This window comes from Protopterus annectens, chromosome 11.part0, assembly GCF_019279795.1.
Source record: "Protopterus annectens isolate FY-2018-M chromosome 11.part0, PAN1.0, whole genome shotgun sequence".
NCBI classification, from domain to species: Eukaryota; Metazoa; Chordata; order Ceratodontiformes; family Protopteridae; genus Protopterus; species Protopterus annectens.
In genome coordinates this window covers 144,279,440-144,295,788 of record NC_056745.1, presented here as the reverse complement: position 1 = coordinate 144,295,788, position 16,349 = coordinate 144,279,440, and the positions used below count along the sequence as shown (strand labels likewise).

At 44.4% G+C, this 16,349-nt stretch overlaps 1 protein-coding gene across 2 annotated transcripts in view; it reads right to left on the bottom strand.

Moving 5' to 3' along the window:
• ARFGAP3 (ADP ribosylation factor GTPase activating protein 3) overlaps positions 1–16,349 on the bottom strand; it is an 873,462-nt gene that overhangs the window by 662,729 nt on the left and 194,384 nt on the right. For both annotated transcript variants that reach the window (XM_044087532.1, XM_044087534.1), the window contains exon 4: positions 9,949–10,080. In XM_044087532.1, the coding sequence (XP_043943467.1) occupies positions 9,949–10,080 (132 nt within the window). The remainder of the gene's footprint in view (positions 1–9,948; positions 10,081–16,349) is intronic.

Here is a 16,349-nt window from a genome sequence, read left to right as displayed (position 1 = left end):
TTGGTAGCCACTCCTCGTAAGAAAGCTGTGGTAGTGGCTGTAGCCCTTGTGGAGTGAGGCCTGATATTCTCTGGAGTTTTCTTTCCATGGTAGGAGTAACAAAATCTAATGCAATTTCCTATCCATTTGGAGATTGTCTGTTTAGAAATTGGTTTTCCTTCTTTTCCTGTTGCATATGCTACCAGAAGCTGGTCAGTTTTTCTATTGTTTTTGTCCTGTCCAGGTAGTAGCGTAATTGTCTGTGTACATCCAAGGTATGAGAGCTTTTCTCCCTGTGCTGTGGATTGGGGAAGAATGTAGGAAGGTGGATAGCCTGATTTAAAGAGACTCTGGATACCACCTTAGGCATAAATGTAGGATTTGTTCTCATGGACACTCTATCTTGATGGAAGATCAGGAAGGGTTGTACTGCCATTAATGCCTGTAGTTCGAGACCCTTCTTGCTGAAGTTATTGCCAGCAGGAAAGCAGTCTTCCAGGATAAGTATTGCAATTCTGCTGTAGCTGCTGGTTCGAAAGGAGGTAGAGTCAGTTTTTCTAGCACAAAGTTCAAGTCCCATGCTGGCAATGGAGGTTTCCTGGGAGGTTTTACATTTTTAATTCCTCTCAGAAACTGTCTGAGCAGAGGATGCGAGAAGACAGGAGGATCCAAGCTGTATTCTGCTGAAATAGCTGATGCATGTATCTTGACGGAGGAATAGGACAGGCCTGTATGGAAGAGCTCCGCCAAGTACTCCAGGATGTTGGCTATGTTTACCAGTGTCCCATCTTGCCCCTTTGCAGTACTCCAGATGAGATATCTTTTCCATTTTGCTGCATAATTCTTTCTTGTTGAAGGTCTACGAGCCTCCAGGATTATGTCTTTAACCCTTTGGGATAAATTTGGGTTAACTGCTGTTATGTAATGTTCCAGGCAGTTAGCTGCAGAGTTTTTAGGTTTGGATGCAGAATGTTGTAGTTGTTCTGTGTCAGCAGTAATGGGATCAGGGGCAGTGTCCATATTTGTTCCCGGAACATGCTCCTCAGCAGTGGATACCAATGTTGTCTTGGCCAGTCTGGGGCTATCAGAATGATCCTCGGACGTTCCTCTTTGATCTTGAGAAGCACCTTGTGCATCAAAGGAAGTGGTGGGAATGCGTATGCTGTCAGGCTTTTCCAACTGAAGGATAGGGAGTCCATCTTCCAAGCAAGTGGGTGGTAAGTCCTTGTGCAGAATTTCTTCAACTGGTGATTGAATGGGGATGCAAACAAGTCTATTTGTGGTAATCCCCATTCTCTTGTGATGGTTTTGAAAATGTCCGGATGCAGCATCCATTTGTGGGCATCTGTTGTAGTTCTGCTTAATATGTCTGCTAGAATGTTTTCCTTCCCTGGTACATAAATTGCCTGTAACTGAATGTTGTAGCTCAGAGCCACATCCCATAGGTCCAGTGCCAGCCGGCATAGAGGGTATGAGTGTGCGCCTCCCTGTTTGTTGATGTACCACATAACTGTGGTGTTGTCTGTCCTTATCATCAACTGGCCTTCTTGGAGAAGAGGTCTGAAAGCCTGGATTGCCAATTTTACTGCCATCATTTCTTTTAGATTTATGTGCAGATGCAGCTGGTCTTGAGTCCATAGGCCTCGAATGCACTTGCCCATCATGTGTGCCCCCCAACCGAGGTCTGAAGCATCTGTCGTGATGGCTTGTCTTGGTTGACTTTTGCAGAAGGGCAGTCCTGTGTTTGATTGACATGCCTGAGCCCACCATAAGAACTCTTGCTTCAGGCATGGGATCATTGGAATTTTGGTTTCTAGGCTGTGCTTGTGCTGAGACCACAAATTCTTTAGGTACCACTGTAGCTTTCTCATATGAAGCCTGGCATGAGGGACCAGTATTATGCAGGATGCCATGAAGCCTAGAGCTTGTAGCACTTTTCTTGCAGTTAGATGGCTCTGCTTTGTTAATGCCAAGAAGTAGAGAGGAAGTTGCTCTTTCTTTTCTGCAGTTAGAAATGCCATTTGTTTTGATGTGTCCAGTTCTGCACCCAGAAAGGTTATTCTTTGGGATGGAATCAGCCTTGACTTTTTTGTATTGACTGTATATCCCAGGGCTTGTAGCAGGTAGATGACTCTTTGCAAGTCTTCTGTTAGTTTGTTTTGTTGTCCGCTTGTATCAGGCAGTCGTCCAGGTAGGGATAGATTTGAATTCCCTGAAGTCTGCAATGAGCGATTACTGACGCCAGGCATTTCGTGAACACTCTGGGCGCAGTAGATAAGCCAAAGGGCAATGCTGAGAATTGATAATGCTCTGATCCTGCAAGAAATCTGAGGTATCTTCTGCAAATTGGTCTTATGGGGACGTGCAGGTATGCCTCCTTGAGATCTAGAGTTACCAGCCAAGACTCCTTGCCCAGCATGGGAAGAAGCTGCTGTAGGGTCAGCATTTTGAATTTTGGAACAATGAGGAATGTGTTTAAAGCGGACAGGTCTAGAATAGGCCTCCATTTGTTTTCTTTTCTTGGTACCAGGAAGAGCCTGGAGTAAAATCCTTCCTTGCTCCATAAATGGTACCTTTTCCACAGCTCGCATTCTTAATAATTGAGATATTTGTTTTAGAGCTTCTGTCCTTTGAGAAGGTGGTAGGTTTGGCATTCCTCTCTTTCCTGGTAGAGTATGGAAATGGAACCTGTAACCTTTGTCTATAGTCTGCAAAATCCATTTTTCTCTTGTAATGCAGTGCCAGTTTCTTGAAAATAATGTTAGCTTTCCGCCTAAGGGTGCTTCTAGTTGTTCCCTGGTAGGCGGTGCCACCGCCAAGTCACTGTGATTGAGTTGTTGTAGTGGTGGTGGCTGTATCCGTGCCTCGTTGGTTGTTACCCTGCCACTGGCGACCCCTGTAGGCACCCCTGGATTGGTTTCTGCCTCTAGAGCGCCTATTCCTGCCTCTTTGTGCCTTAGAGGAGTCCGGAAAGGACCAATTCTTGGAGGGCCAATTCCTGCTAAACCTTGGAGGTTGAACTTGTAAGAAATCTTTTACTGTTTGCACAGATTTTGCTTTCTCTTCCATCTTTTTTAGTACCTGCTGCGCGGGGGCACCAAATAAATTGACCTTGTCCATAGGTGCATCCAAAAGCTTAGATTTGACATGGTCTGGTAAGGCCTGTTCTTTCAACCATGCATGCCTCCTGATAACTGTGCCAGTCATGGCCGATCTAAAGGAAGCCTCCAGTGCATCATAGCCACATTTTAAAGAATGGTTACTAACCTGCTGTATGTTATGTAACATTTCTTGAACATACTTTTTATCTAAAGATTCTTCAGAGGACAGCTTTTTAGTCAACTGGTCAAGCATAAACTCTTGATATTGAATCATATGAAATTGGCAGTTCAAAGCTCTAGCTGACAAAGTAGCAGAGGTGTAAACTTTTTTACCCCATCTCTCTAAGGACCTGGATTCCCTTTCAGAGGGAAGGGGGTTTTTAGAAGAAGTAGCTGCTACAGCTTTAGGGCCCTGGGAGATAGTCTCTGGATCTGCAAAAGGGGCCTTTTATAAGTGGTGATGAGTGTCAGGGACCCTGTAGTACCTATCGGGCTTAGCAGGAGCCGGAGGTAAAGTATCAGGAGCAGTGCAAGCATCATTAAATGCATCATCAACAACAGATAGAACTGGAGGTATAGCTAAAGGCCTATGCTGTGGCAAGTGTAGAAAGGTCCTAAGCCTTTTTCTAGAGTCTGAGAAATCTTGGCCCTGCCACTGAAATTGTTCCCTCATAGCATGCAAGGTTTCCCCAAAGGAAAATTCCTCAGGAGGAGAGGCTGAAGGGATGGACTCCTCAGCATCAGAGTCTTCGTAAGGAGAATAAGAAGCCTCAGGAGGGTCTGTATGTTCTGAGTCATCAGAGGAATCATCTGTGGCTACTGGCTCAGGGGGCTCTGCTCTAGGCCTCTTTTCTGGAGGAGGGAGAGAGGCCCTGTCTGGATGAGGCTGGGTTCCACGGATTAAAGAGATGAGATCCTCTGCCAAAGAAAGTATATGGGAGCTGGTGCTGGGCCTGTGAGAGGGGGGCTTGGCAGGCACAGGTTTTGATGCTTTGGCTGCTTTAGCCCTGGCAAAGGCCTTAATAGACATAGCTGGAGGAGGCCTAGCAGCTCCATGTGCAGGGGTAGAAATATCTAGGGGAATGGTGTCTGATAAATCCTGTGAAATCGCAACAGAAGATTGGATTTCAGAAGCCATTTCTACCAGGATAGAAGAGGCCTCGGTAGAAGGCAAGTTATTGGCTGAAGAAAGAACCGCTTGCTCGGTTTCGGCCGAAACCGAGACACTCGTGGTTTGCTTAACCGCGGTTTCGGCCGAAACCGCAGACCGCGAGTGTCGGTCCTTTTCTTTGCGCTTTTTGGTTATTTGCGTAGTCGGAGGATCCGACGGCATAATGTAGGCAAAATCAGAGCCGAAAATCTGCTCAGCAAAGTCCGAGCGACGTCTAAGCGTCCGTCGGTTAAAAGAAGCACAGGCTAGACAAGCTGCTACGTCGTGGTCTGGGCCTAAACAATGTATGCAATAGGAGTGGAAATCTTTATGAGGTATTTGTTTCCCACAAGATAAACAGTTATTAACTTTTTCTGACATCGGCCGAGGCAAGAAAGAGTCCCCAACGGGGTACTTAGCTTTATAGAAGTCTTCGAAGTAGTATTCGGTAGTAGTAATCTCTGGATCTGACCGACCGGCACTTGTGAACAGCTTCTGCTTCGGGCGCCACGCGGCAAGAAAGACTGAGGAAAATGGCGTCGGCTGATGCCTTTATACCCGAAGAACTGCCACAATGACGTCGGGTGAAGTGCGACACCAGCCGAAGCCAGACCCAGACTTTGGAATCCGGCCGACCGAAGGGCTGCCTGACAACAGGACAACCCATTTGTAAAGACTGCAGATGCATCCTTGAAGGACATCCCCCAAATGAATCTGGGTCCTGAGAAACTTCCTCACCATACAATCCACATCAGCTTCTGAGAGGCTATTTGTTGAATGAACTAACCGCAGGGATGAAGAGGTGGAGGGAGGTCTGAATGAGCAATACCTAATCCTTTCTTGTAAAAAAGGAGATCAGAGCCAAGGAGAGACTGGCTCTAGAGAAAAATGGGGTGCCAGGAAGAGGGGAGTTTTGGTACTGCATAGAATCAGAGAAGAGAGTCAGATCTGAGGTTTTATACGATTTTGGAACTGAAGCCGCTGATGCCAAAGAAGATGAACATTCTGGAAAATGTTTTCTGATTCCTTAGACTTGTTCTTGGAGGTTGTCTCATTTGTATTTGTCTGCTACCTTTTTTGATGAAGGCGAAGCTCCAGTACCAGTTTGCTGACTCTTGGATGTTTCTCCCGCAGAGGCAGGGAAAAGTCCCTCAGGGATTATCTTGTTTTTTCTTTCTGTAATTATGCAGGTACCAAAGGCAGTGCAAATATCACACTGTTCATCTAAGTGGGAAGCTGCGAGACAGAACACACAGTGTGCAAACCCAGGTTTGGTATTTTATGCCAGCAGGCTACACATTTCTTAAATCCTGATGGTTTATCCAACATTTTGTAGTCACAGGAAAAAAACACTAATACAAGTCAGTTTAGGGAAACATATATGCATGTGCACATATAGAAGACATATAGGTAGAATTTTATTTTAAAGAAAATGGCACCAAGAGTAAAAACCTGAGAAATAAGAAACTGAAGAGAAGTTGTCAAAATCTAAGAATGTAGCTTAACAAAATCAGAGGTACAGTAAAATGTATCAGACACTAGAGAGAGAAAGATAATGAATTAAAATATGCTCACAGTTTTTCACAACCTTCAGCTCATACCTAGGAGATCCATGTCAGTCTTGAACAAGGCGCAAATGAGATATGAGGTAATGCTTGACTTTGCAGAGAATTGTGAGTAACAGGAGGAAAGTACAGTTGTGTACACTTACCATAAATGTAGATGTTCAAGTGTATTTACTGTTGCAGTCATCACCTGTGGGTTATCCCTGCTGTGGTAGCCCTCGGCTGGCCCGAATACCAGAGTCAATTCTGTTTGCGTCAGCTGCAGTCGCCTGTAGTCTGATGTCAGGTAGTCAGTACTATAAAGCAAGGCAGCCAACATCATTACATCAGTTTTTCTTGCTCTAACCCATCAGAAACACAAGGAAATAAGGAAAAGTGGTCCTGGTGGCTAAAAGCCACCGTGAGAAGCTTATGTCCCCCTAGGGGAAGATACTATACACCGGGGATAGAGGAAGGGAAACCAGGACTGCAATAGTGAATACACTCGAACGTCTACATTTATGATAAGTGTACACAACTGTACTATGCTTTTCGTATTTCACTGTTGCAGTCATCACCTGTGGGAGGATTCCCAAAGCTGAGGAGAGGGGTGGAAGGATAGGTAAGAGTCCTAGGCATGGGTCAGCAGGCCCTGCATTACTGCAGAGGCAAACCCTGCCCTAGACTCGGAAAAAAAGAGGTAGGTGGTAATGCTTTGTAAACGTATGGACAGAGTTCCAGGTGGCAGCTTCCAAGATGTCCCTGGTGGGTACTCCTCTGAGGAAGGCTATGGAAGTGGAGGATGCCCTAGTGGAATGGGTACGGATAGACTTGGGGGGGGGGGGTTCCATGTAGTCTGTAGCAGAAGTGGATACAGTGTGACATCCATTTGGAAATGGTTTGTTTGGAAATGGGCTTCCCCTCTACCCCAGGGGAACAGCTGACCAGTAGCTGGTCTATTTTTCTGAACAGTTTAGTACGGTCCAGATAGTATCCGAGCTGTCTGTGCATGTCTAGCAAGTGTAGAATTATTTCCCCCTTGTTTTGGGGGATGAGAAAGAAGGTGGGTAGGTGTATGGCCTGGTTGAGGATCACACCAGATAATACTTTAGGCATAAAGGAGGAGTTAGTCCTCAGGGAGACCCTGTCTGCATGGAAAATGATGAAAGGCTCAACAGCTATGAGAGCCTGAAGTTTTGATACCCTTCTGCCGGAGGTAATAGCTAGTAGGAATGCAGTCTTCCAGGAGAGGTATTTCAATTCTGTAGAAGCAGCAGGTTTGAAAGGAGGTAAGGTTAGTTTTTCTACAACATAATTCAGGTCCCAGGGTGGCTTGGGAGGCCTTCTGGGAGGTCTGATATTAGAAGCCCCTCTGAAGAATTGCATAATCAAAGGATGAGAAAAGAGGGATGCATTTGAATCGTAATGGGCAGAAATGGCTGAGGCATGGATTTTAGAGAAGACAGAGAGGCCATTATTGAGCAACCCAGCTATGTAATCCAAGATAAGAGGGATGGAAGGATGGGAAGTACTGGCCCCTTTGGACTTGTTCCAGGAGCAGAATCTTTTCCATTTCCCTGTGTATGATTTTCTGGTGCTGAGCCTTCTGGCCTCTGTGATGATGTCCAGGCCCTGTTTGCTTAACAGGGTCTCCTTGTTAGCTTTTAAGGTATAAGCCATGCTGAAAGATTGATAGTCTGTAAGTCTGGGTGCAGTATCTTCCCCTCACCTTGATCAAGAGGTCTGAGATCAGGGGAAGCTGCTTGGAGGGCTGTAAGGTCAGGCTGCGCAGTAAGGGGCATCAATGCTGTCTGGACCAATCTGGAGCAATGAGGATGGGCTTTGGTCTCTCCTCCCTTATTCTGATCAGTACCTTGGGAATAAGGGGCAGAGGAGGGAATGCGTACACAAAGAGAGAGTTCCAGGGGAAGGTCAAGGCATCCACCTTCCACACTAGGAGGTGATACTCCCTGGTACAGAACTTTTGCAGCTGGTGGTTGAGGTGCGAGGCAAAGAGATCCACTTCCGGAGTCCTCCACTCCTGAGTAATTTGCAGAAAGATTTCCCTGTGGAGATGCCATTTGTAAGGGTCCAGTAAGTTTCTGCTCAGGTGGTCTGCCAGGGTGGTGTTGACCTCTGGTAAGTATTGGGCAATTAGGTGTAGACCCACTGGCTGTAAGCCACAGGCTCATGGCTAACCTGCACAGGGGATAAGATTGGGTCCCCCCTGTTTGTTGATGTACCACATTACTGTGGTGTTGTCTGTTTTTATAAGGAGAACCCCTGGCATGAAGTGGGGTTTGAAAGATGGCAGAGCCTTTTGTACTGCCATCACTTCTTTCTGACTGAAGTGCAAGTGTAGTTGCTGGGCATCCCAAAGACCTTGGGTGCACCTGCCTGCTAGGTGAGTGCCCCAAGCAATGTCTGAGACGTCGGAGTGGTGATCTGGATGGAAGGGCGGAGGATGAAGGGAAGACCCTTGTTCCTGGCACACTTCTCTGCCCACCAGAGAAACTCTGCCCTTATACATGGGATCAGAGGGAGAAAGGTCTCCAGGGACAGAGTGCTGGCACCAAAGGTTCTTTAAATACCACTGAAGTTTTCTCATGTGAAGCCTGGCCAGAGGAATGAGAAGGATGCAAGATACCATGTATCCCGGGGCTTGCAGGAACTTTCTCGCAGTGAGGTGACTTCTGAAAGCCAGCTGCGTAAAGTAGAGAGGCACGGAGCTCTGCTTTTCTGGGGATAGGAAGGCAATTTGGGATGCTGTGTCTAGTACAGCTCCCAAGAAAATTATCTTTCTGGTGGGGTTTTGCTTTGATTTCTTCTTGTTGATGGTGAACCCTAGGGAAGTTAGGAGTGATTTGACAAAGAATGTCCTGCAGCAGCTTTTCTCTGCACTCCGCCTGAATGAGACAGTCGTCCAGGTAAGGGTAAATCTGTATATTTCTCTGTCTGCAAAATGCTATGGCTGGGGCCAAGCATTTGGTGAATACTCCAGTGGCAACGGGGAACGTCGTGGTCTGGGCCTAAACAAGTGACGCAGTAAGAATGGAAATCTCAGTGTGGGATCTTCTTTCCAAAGGCGAGACAATTGTTAACGTTTTTGGACATCGGTTAGTGCAAGAAAAAAAGGATCCCCAATGGGGTACTTAGCTTTAGATGTTTTCCGCTGAAATTCAACTTCTGGTAGCGACCAACTGGCACTCATGCAAACTGCTTCTGCTATGGGCTCCATGGCAAGAAAGACTGATGCAATGACGTCGGCTGCCTTGCTTTACAAACTGACGACCTGACGACAGACTAGAGGCGACTGCAGCAGATGCAATAAAAACATTGACTCCGGTATTCGAGCCGGCCGAAGGCTACCACAGCAGGGATAACCCACAGGTGATGACTGCAACAGTGAAACATGAAGAACATCCTGAACTTGACATCTAAAGTCTTGAGTGGCAAAAGTCAGATCAGTGGTCAGATCCAAAGATACATTTGTTGAGGAACAGACATCAGATCAAATGTTAACTTTTTATGCTAGATTTTTTCCTTTGAAGTATCCAAGCTATTTATTAAAACTCTGCTGTCAAAAAAGGAATACTAATTTAATCAAAGGCTTTATCCATTCTGAAAGTCCATGTAGGCCCTCCTATTTAAATTATCAAATCACACCATGTGTTCACAATTAACAGTATTCCAACAACTGGAATGTTTTCAGAGAAGATATCTAGCAAATGGACAAATAACCTGATGACAATCCATTAAGTTGCATGAAAAAATGCAACTGCAATCAAATATCATACAAACAAATACCTCCAATATAAACAAACTAAGCTACAAGGGTACATGTCAGTTGATCAATGGCACTTTGAATGAGTGCCATGTGATTGAAGAAATTTGGGCAAAACAACTTTCGCCGACAGTGAAGCTCTCTTTTTGCTCCATTGTTGTGTGACACTGGAGTAGGTATATTTAAATTGGAAAGTACAGGTGGGCTTCCCACCCCTAGAAAAACAATATACCCAGAAGTTAAATGAAAGCTGTTTCGGTCTTCGATTGGCACTCAATTACAGATATGCTATTTACAGTAACAGACAATACAGAACTTTTTTAACTTTACACTCCAAATAATGTCAATGACTAACAAAAGCAGATTTATGTCATTACCTTTAATACTTACTTCTGTCCCATGCTTTCTTGTTGCCTGTGAACCCAAAGATTTGATCTTCTCTCTGTAAAGATGGGCGGCTCTGCTATTATACTTTGCATTTGTGTCATTTGTGGTACAGCCGTGCTGCTGGAAAAATGAAGTCTGCAGGGAAAAAAGATCCAACATTAACTAAGACACAGCACTGGGGCTTTCAACCACAAAATTAAATAAACAGGCCAACTGACAGACAGCGTTTCATCTTCCTTGTCACTTAATAAACGTGAAGGTAACCCATGCTGTACAAGAGTACTCCAACTTTCCAAAAGAATAAGGATGCCATACTCATGTTTGATTAAACTTTTCTAGTATTTCCCATTCTGCAGCTTTAAAACATTTTAACATGTAGTCAAAATCCTGACAGTGCAGTTATGAAATATAAAAGCCCTTTCCACAAGTGATATTTAATTCCTCATTACAGCAAAGTAAACCATAGAGTTAAAGTTATACACATCAACTAACACTTCTAATTAGTAGTATTAAATATCACAGGGTACTTTTTTACTCCTCATATTTGAAGTGCATGTTGTCTGGTAACTCGGCACATAAAAATCAACTACCAATCATTAGCGGACCGGAGTTCCGCTGTGGTGACCCCTAACCGGGAAAAGTCGAAAGACACAACAACATTTGAAGTGCATGTTGTCACTTTATAGTGTAGCATGAAATCTTTGGCTATCACTTACACTTATTTTGGGTATGAAGTAAATCAAACAAACAAAACAAAAGGATGTCCAGTATGCCACATTACTGTAAGAGTTCTTAGGTGAAGGCTGCGATTTCCAAAATCAGAACATAACCAATGGTTCTGGCAGACATGGAATACTTCTGGTCCTGAAGCATTTTTTTTAAATATAGGAACAAAAACTAAATACATTTTTCCTGGACTCAGTCTTCACATATTGTATATCGCACTTGCATTCACATCACAGATTAAACTTTTTTGCTTATTACTGCCTATGCCTGCTTGCAATATAAAAAATGGCCACTAGAGGGGGGCATAAGTAAAGGCACCTGATCATAAGCCCAGAATTGCTGTAGGTCATGGATGTTAAGGGGAAAAAAATAAAAAAAATCCTATACCTTAAATAGTATACAGTATGGAAAAGTGTGAAAGTCAAATAAATAGCATCTGCATAGGAAGACCCAAATGCCGTACTTATTACAACTGACAAAAAATATATATATGGCTGGGCCGCTGATAAGGAAAATACCTCAAACTGTTGAGGGACAACGTAGCATCTACCAATATTCAATTAATCAAATTCCCTCTTTCTTTGGAATACACACCAGATAATTCACCAAAAAATATGGTATTCTTACATAATACGAGATGCACCCATAACATATATTGTAATAAAGCCCAAAGTACAGTTAGCATTCCTTTGAAGGGATCTCAGGCCAAGGATAGCCCAAGTGCAGCCAGTATACCAGAGCATTTAGTTACCTAGTTCAACCACTGAAACTTGGATCCAACCTCGGTTCTGGTATTAGCACCTCCAAATGCATGGATCAGGGGCCCTGAATTCACCCTTAACCTATAATCCCTTACCACTTTCCTCTTTTACCTCAGACGGAGTCTGCTTAACATATGACACTATTCCTACTCAGTGACAACACTAAACATTATGAGCTAAAGTGCAGAACTCTTGCAGAATCAGCTCAATTTCCAAGAATGTAAAGATTTGGAAGGAGAGAGGGATGTTAAACTAGAAAATTAGACACATGGATCTATCAGTATGGTAAGTTTATAACTTGTATCCAATGTTGTCCATTTTTGACATGTTCAACCACTGGGACAGATTCCCCAGCTACTGTCATCTTAAGTGCACTCAAGAAGGGAAATTCCTAAGAACAGCAGAGCTGATAGATGAGTAAGACCTGGATTGTACATCCAATTTATGAGACACAAACATATGAACTGTTGACCAAGTGGCTGCAGCACACATTTCATGTATGGGTAATAGTTTTTAAAAAGTGCAGACTTTGACTCTGACCTCATTGAATGTAATGTGGGTGTTTTTGATAAGGACTTTCCCAACTGTTCAGACATTTATGCAATGTAATCAGACAGCCATCTAGACAGAGTGGATTTTGTCATTCCACAAACCACTTTTGCTTTTGAAAATGTCAAAGAGTGCTGGTCTGATTTTCTGGTTTCTTTTCTTCTATGTAAATAGAAATGTAGCTGTCTAAGGATGACCAATAAATGAAAGACATACTTTGTTAGAGAATTTTGGGAAAAAAACACTGGAAGATCAACAGACTGTTGCATATTGAACAGCTTGGGGATAAAGGAAGGATTAGGCCTCAAGGATACTCTGTCTTGCTGAAAAAACAAGCAAGTCAATTTAGATGATAATGCCGGTTGCTCTAAAATTCTCTCAGTGGATATAATTGCACCAAACAAAAAAAAGGGGGGGGGGGCTTCCAGGATAAGAATTTTAAATGCACTGTAGCGGCTGGCTCAAAGGAATGTCTTGTGAGAGCCTTAAGTACAATGTAATATCCTACAGAGGGCGCAGGATCCCTGATCGAGGTATGAGAAGGAAGGTACCTCTAAGAAAGGCCTTAGTAACTTTTAAGAACTGCTAAAGGTGTGTGGCCCTATGCAACAAGAAAGATAGAAATCGCAGCAAGTTTTACTGTTATAGTACAGAAGCTAGACCCATTATAGAACAGTTCTTATAAGAATTCTATAATGTGGTGAACAGAAGCGGAAAAGGGATCTATGCCATTAATGGAAGACCAGAGTGAAAATCTTTTCCATTTACTACTGTACATCTATCTGGTGCTTGGTCTCTGACAAACCATCAAAATGTGGACTACCAGATCAGAATACCTGGCATTGCGGACCATCATTAGAAATGGGGTAACCTTGAAGTCAGTTTGAGGTTTAAAAGGTCCATGAGAGAGAGGCCAGAGGGATGGGACAGAAGATCCAGCCTGATGGTCAGTGTCCATGGCAGAAACAGTAGGTGAGGCCACAGAGATGAAACCATACTTGTTGAGGCCAAAAGGGGGCAATTAGACTCACGTTCACCTTGCATTGAGTTGCTTTCTGAATTAATTTCGTTATTGGGGGGGGGGGGTGTACCAACATCCAGAGGGCCAATGATGGACTAGAGCATCCCTTGCTGCTTGTCCCTCTGGAGGGAGAAGGACAAAGTAACTTCTGCTTTTGAAATTGAAGTTGGACACAAACAGACCGCAGCAAGGTTGGACCCAAGAGCTGACAATTTCATTCGCCACTGTTTGGTTGAGAGAATACCCATGAGGAAGAAGGATGACTGCTCAACCTGTCTGCCAGGACATTGGGCTTCCCCAGAATGTGCACTGCTATCAGAAATCAGGGAGAGATGATGGTCCTCTGCCACACCCTCATGGCTTCTCGACAAAGGGTCTTGTTCCTCTCTGTTTGCTGATGCACCAAATTACAGACATGCTGTCTGTTTAGACAGACATTATACCCACTGGTAGAGAGCCTTGAAATGCTTACAGTGCACATTCAGGAAAGTTCTCATCTCCAAAACACTGATGTGAGACTGAGCCTCTGAGGGGAACCATGTACTGTGAACAGACTTTCCTTCGTAATTTCGTAATCCCCCGCCCTGATAAAAGGAAAAAAATCCATGGTGACAATCCTCATTGGTGAAGTTAGGGAAAACAGATTTCCTGCCAGAAGGTACAGTGTCTCCACCATCAGATGTGAGATTTGCATAAAGTGGAAATTGTGATGGGAGTTCTCATGAAATGAACGGTTTGAGACCATTGGACAGAAAGAGCCCCTGTAGAACTCTCATGTGAAAACAAGCAGACTAGATAAGATGCATCATAAAAGCCATAAGACCTAGAAATTTCAACACTAGCTTCACTGGAGGAGTCATGTAAGAAATTACCTGGCAGGCAATCTGTCTGAGAATATTTGCTCTGGTATTTGGAAGAAAGGCTGTCTGTAAGGAGGTATATAAGTGGCAATGGATGAAATCAGCTGGCTGAACTGGGGTTAGCTGGCTTTTGGAGAAGTTCACTGTTGTACCCAAAAGGTGCAGCAACTAAAGCAAATAGTACCTCCTTTGCAACAAGAGATCTTTGGTTGGTGCAGTGAGGAGCCAATCGTCTAGACATGGGAATACTTGGAGCCCTTTGAGCTGCAGAAAAGCTTTGACTGTTGCCATGTAATTGGTGAATACCCCGGGGGGCAGTGTTGAGACCAAATGCAAAGCCCCAAATTGGTGGCAATTGGCTATCAGCCTGAAATAGAGAAACCTCTGACTGCCTGTCTACCTTTATATGATAGTAAGCACCCTGAAGGTCTATTGAGCACATCCAAAACTCCTTTCCTAGCAAAGTAAGAATAGACTGAACTGTGACCACCCAATTTAGGTGTCCGAGGTCCAAAATAGGCCTTGGGTCCCCTGTCTTTGTAACTAAAAAGAACCTGAAGTACACCCCGGATCCTAAATGGCCTGGTGGGACCTGTTGGATGGCTCTTTTTTCTAGCAGAGAGTTGACTTCTGCATATTCCAGCTGATGGGTTGGCACTTGAGGGAATCCTCAACTTCTGCTTGTGTTTTTCCATGAATGGTATTCTGTATCCTCTGGTGACTATAATTAACACCCATATGTCTAAAGTGATGGCCTGCCATGAAGATGTGTGTAAGGAGATATGCCCCCCCCCTCCCCGACTATGTCCATGGCATGACAGTCAGGCAACCTCTCAAATGCTGGAAGGGTTTTCCGAGAAGGGGCCTTGAAACCCTTGATTCTGCAGTCCGCCTCTGTCCCTAGAGCGACATCCACTGTATCCATTCCCCTCCTCTGCCACTGGAAGATCTGTCAGAGTGAGTGTCCTGGGTTAAACCCTGTGATTTTTTTAAGGGACATCTTCTTGGTCCCTCTCTGGTTCCTTGAAAAGGACCTCTGAGGGGGCTTTGAAACAGATGCCTATGGCAGACAGTTTTACCATCTTGTTCATTCCTCTTTACTGTGTCTTCTACTTTTGGTCCAAACAAGGTAAATCCATCAAATGGGGCATTTATGAAGGACGTCTTAAAGCCTTCTGCAAAATCACACAACCACACTCAGGCATGGCATCAAATAGCTACTCCAGTGCCTGCTGCCCTGTCTGCTCCATCAGCTGTATTGGAAAGCAGACACATGGAAACACTGGAAAGAGAGCTCAAGGTAGACAATTCAGACTCCTTTTTCTGGCTATCCCTTGGTAAGGCACCTGAAAGAGAATTGGAAAGTTCCTTAGAGAATTCGCTCTGTAAAAGAGTCACATGAGCCAAGTAGTTCACTGCTTTGATGGAAAAGGCCACTGAAGCATACATGTCTGTTTCCTGAATCTGTCCAAAGTCCTGGACAGATGAACTCTCATCCAAGAGTTCCTTCTTTGTGGCTGCTGCCATGACCATAGAATTAACAGGTGTACCTTTGCTCCAGTGTGCTTTATTCCTAGGTGGTGAAAGTATCTTGTCAGGTCTCTTCTGAATAGGTTCTGTAATTTCAGGTTTATTCCATGCCTTCTTTGTGATGAGATCTAGGAGGAGCTCAGGAGGAGGGACCACCCAAGCAGTATATGAAGTAACCGCAAAAGCTTCCAGCAATACAGTCTCCTCCTGAGAAGGTATTCTGGTGGACCAACCTCTACTCTGTTTTAGCAGCTCGAAGATCTTGCCACAGGTGACATCTCTGAAAGAAGATTGGGGGGGGGGGGGACACCCTTCAAAGTATGTGCCTTCAGTGAATGATTCAAGGGCTAAATCTGTGCGTTTCCACTTGCACTTCCATTTTCCTCAAACCTGTTGGGGGTTGTTAAAAGCTGGTTAGAATTGGATTAGGGGCTCAAACAGAGCACTTAAGCTGGTGCTTTTGAGCCTGTGTGTCCCTGTGGAGCAGAATGGCTGGAATGAGAATCAGTTCCAGTGTGAAGTGCGGCTGGATCTGTAGCAGCTGAAGGAAACTCTTATTTTACTGAGAGAATCCTTTAAAAGGCTGAGCCTCAGATAGGATCCAGAATGGTAGTTTGACCAACAGGAATAGAAAATGCTGTCCCAGTTGCAACTTGAATCAGACGAGAAGCAGATCACAGAACTGAACCATCACGAGCAGAAACACCCAAGGTAAGAGATGGATCCGATAACTTAGAAACAGATCAATGCTTTGACTCAGAGACTTGTCTCACTCCGATGTTGAGAGAAAGGGCCATGGACTATGTGGAAGCTAGATGAGCTGTTGACTCTGATGGAGTTGCTACCAGGATAGTCAGATTCAAGGAATGGCAACCAGAAGGCATGTTCAGCAGCTAAGCTTCAGAAGGAGAGAAGAGTGGCTGGAACATATCTAGATCCATCCCGGGGGATGAAGCC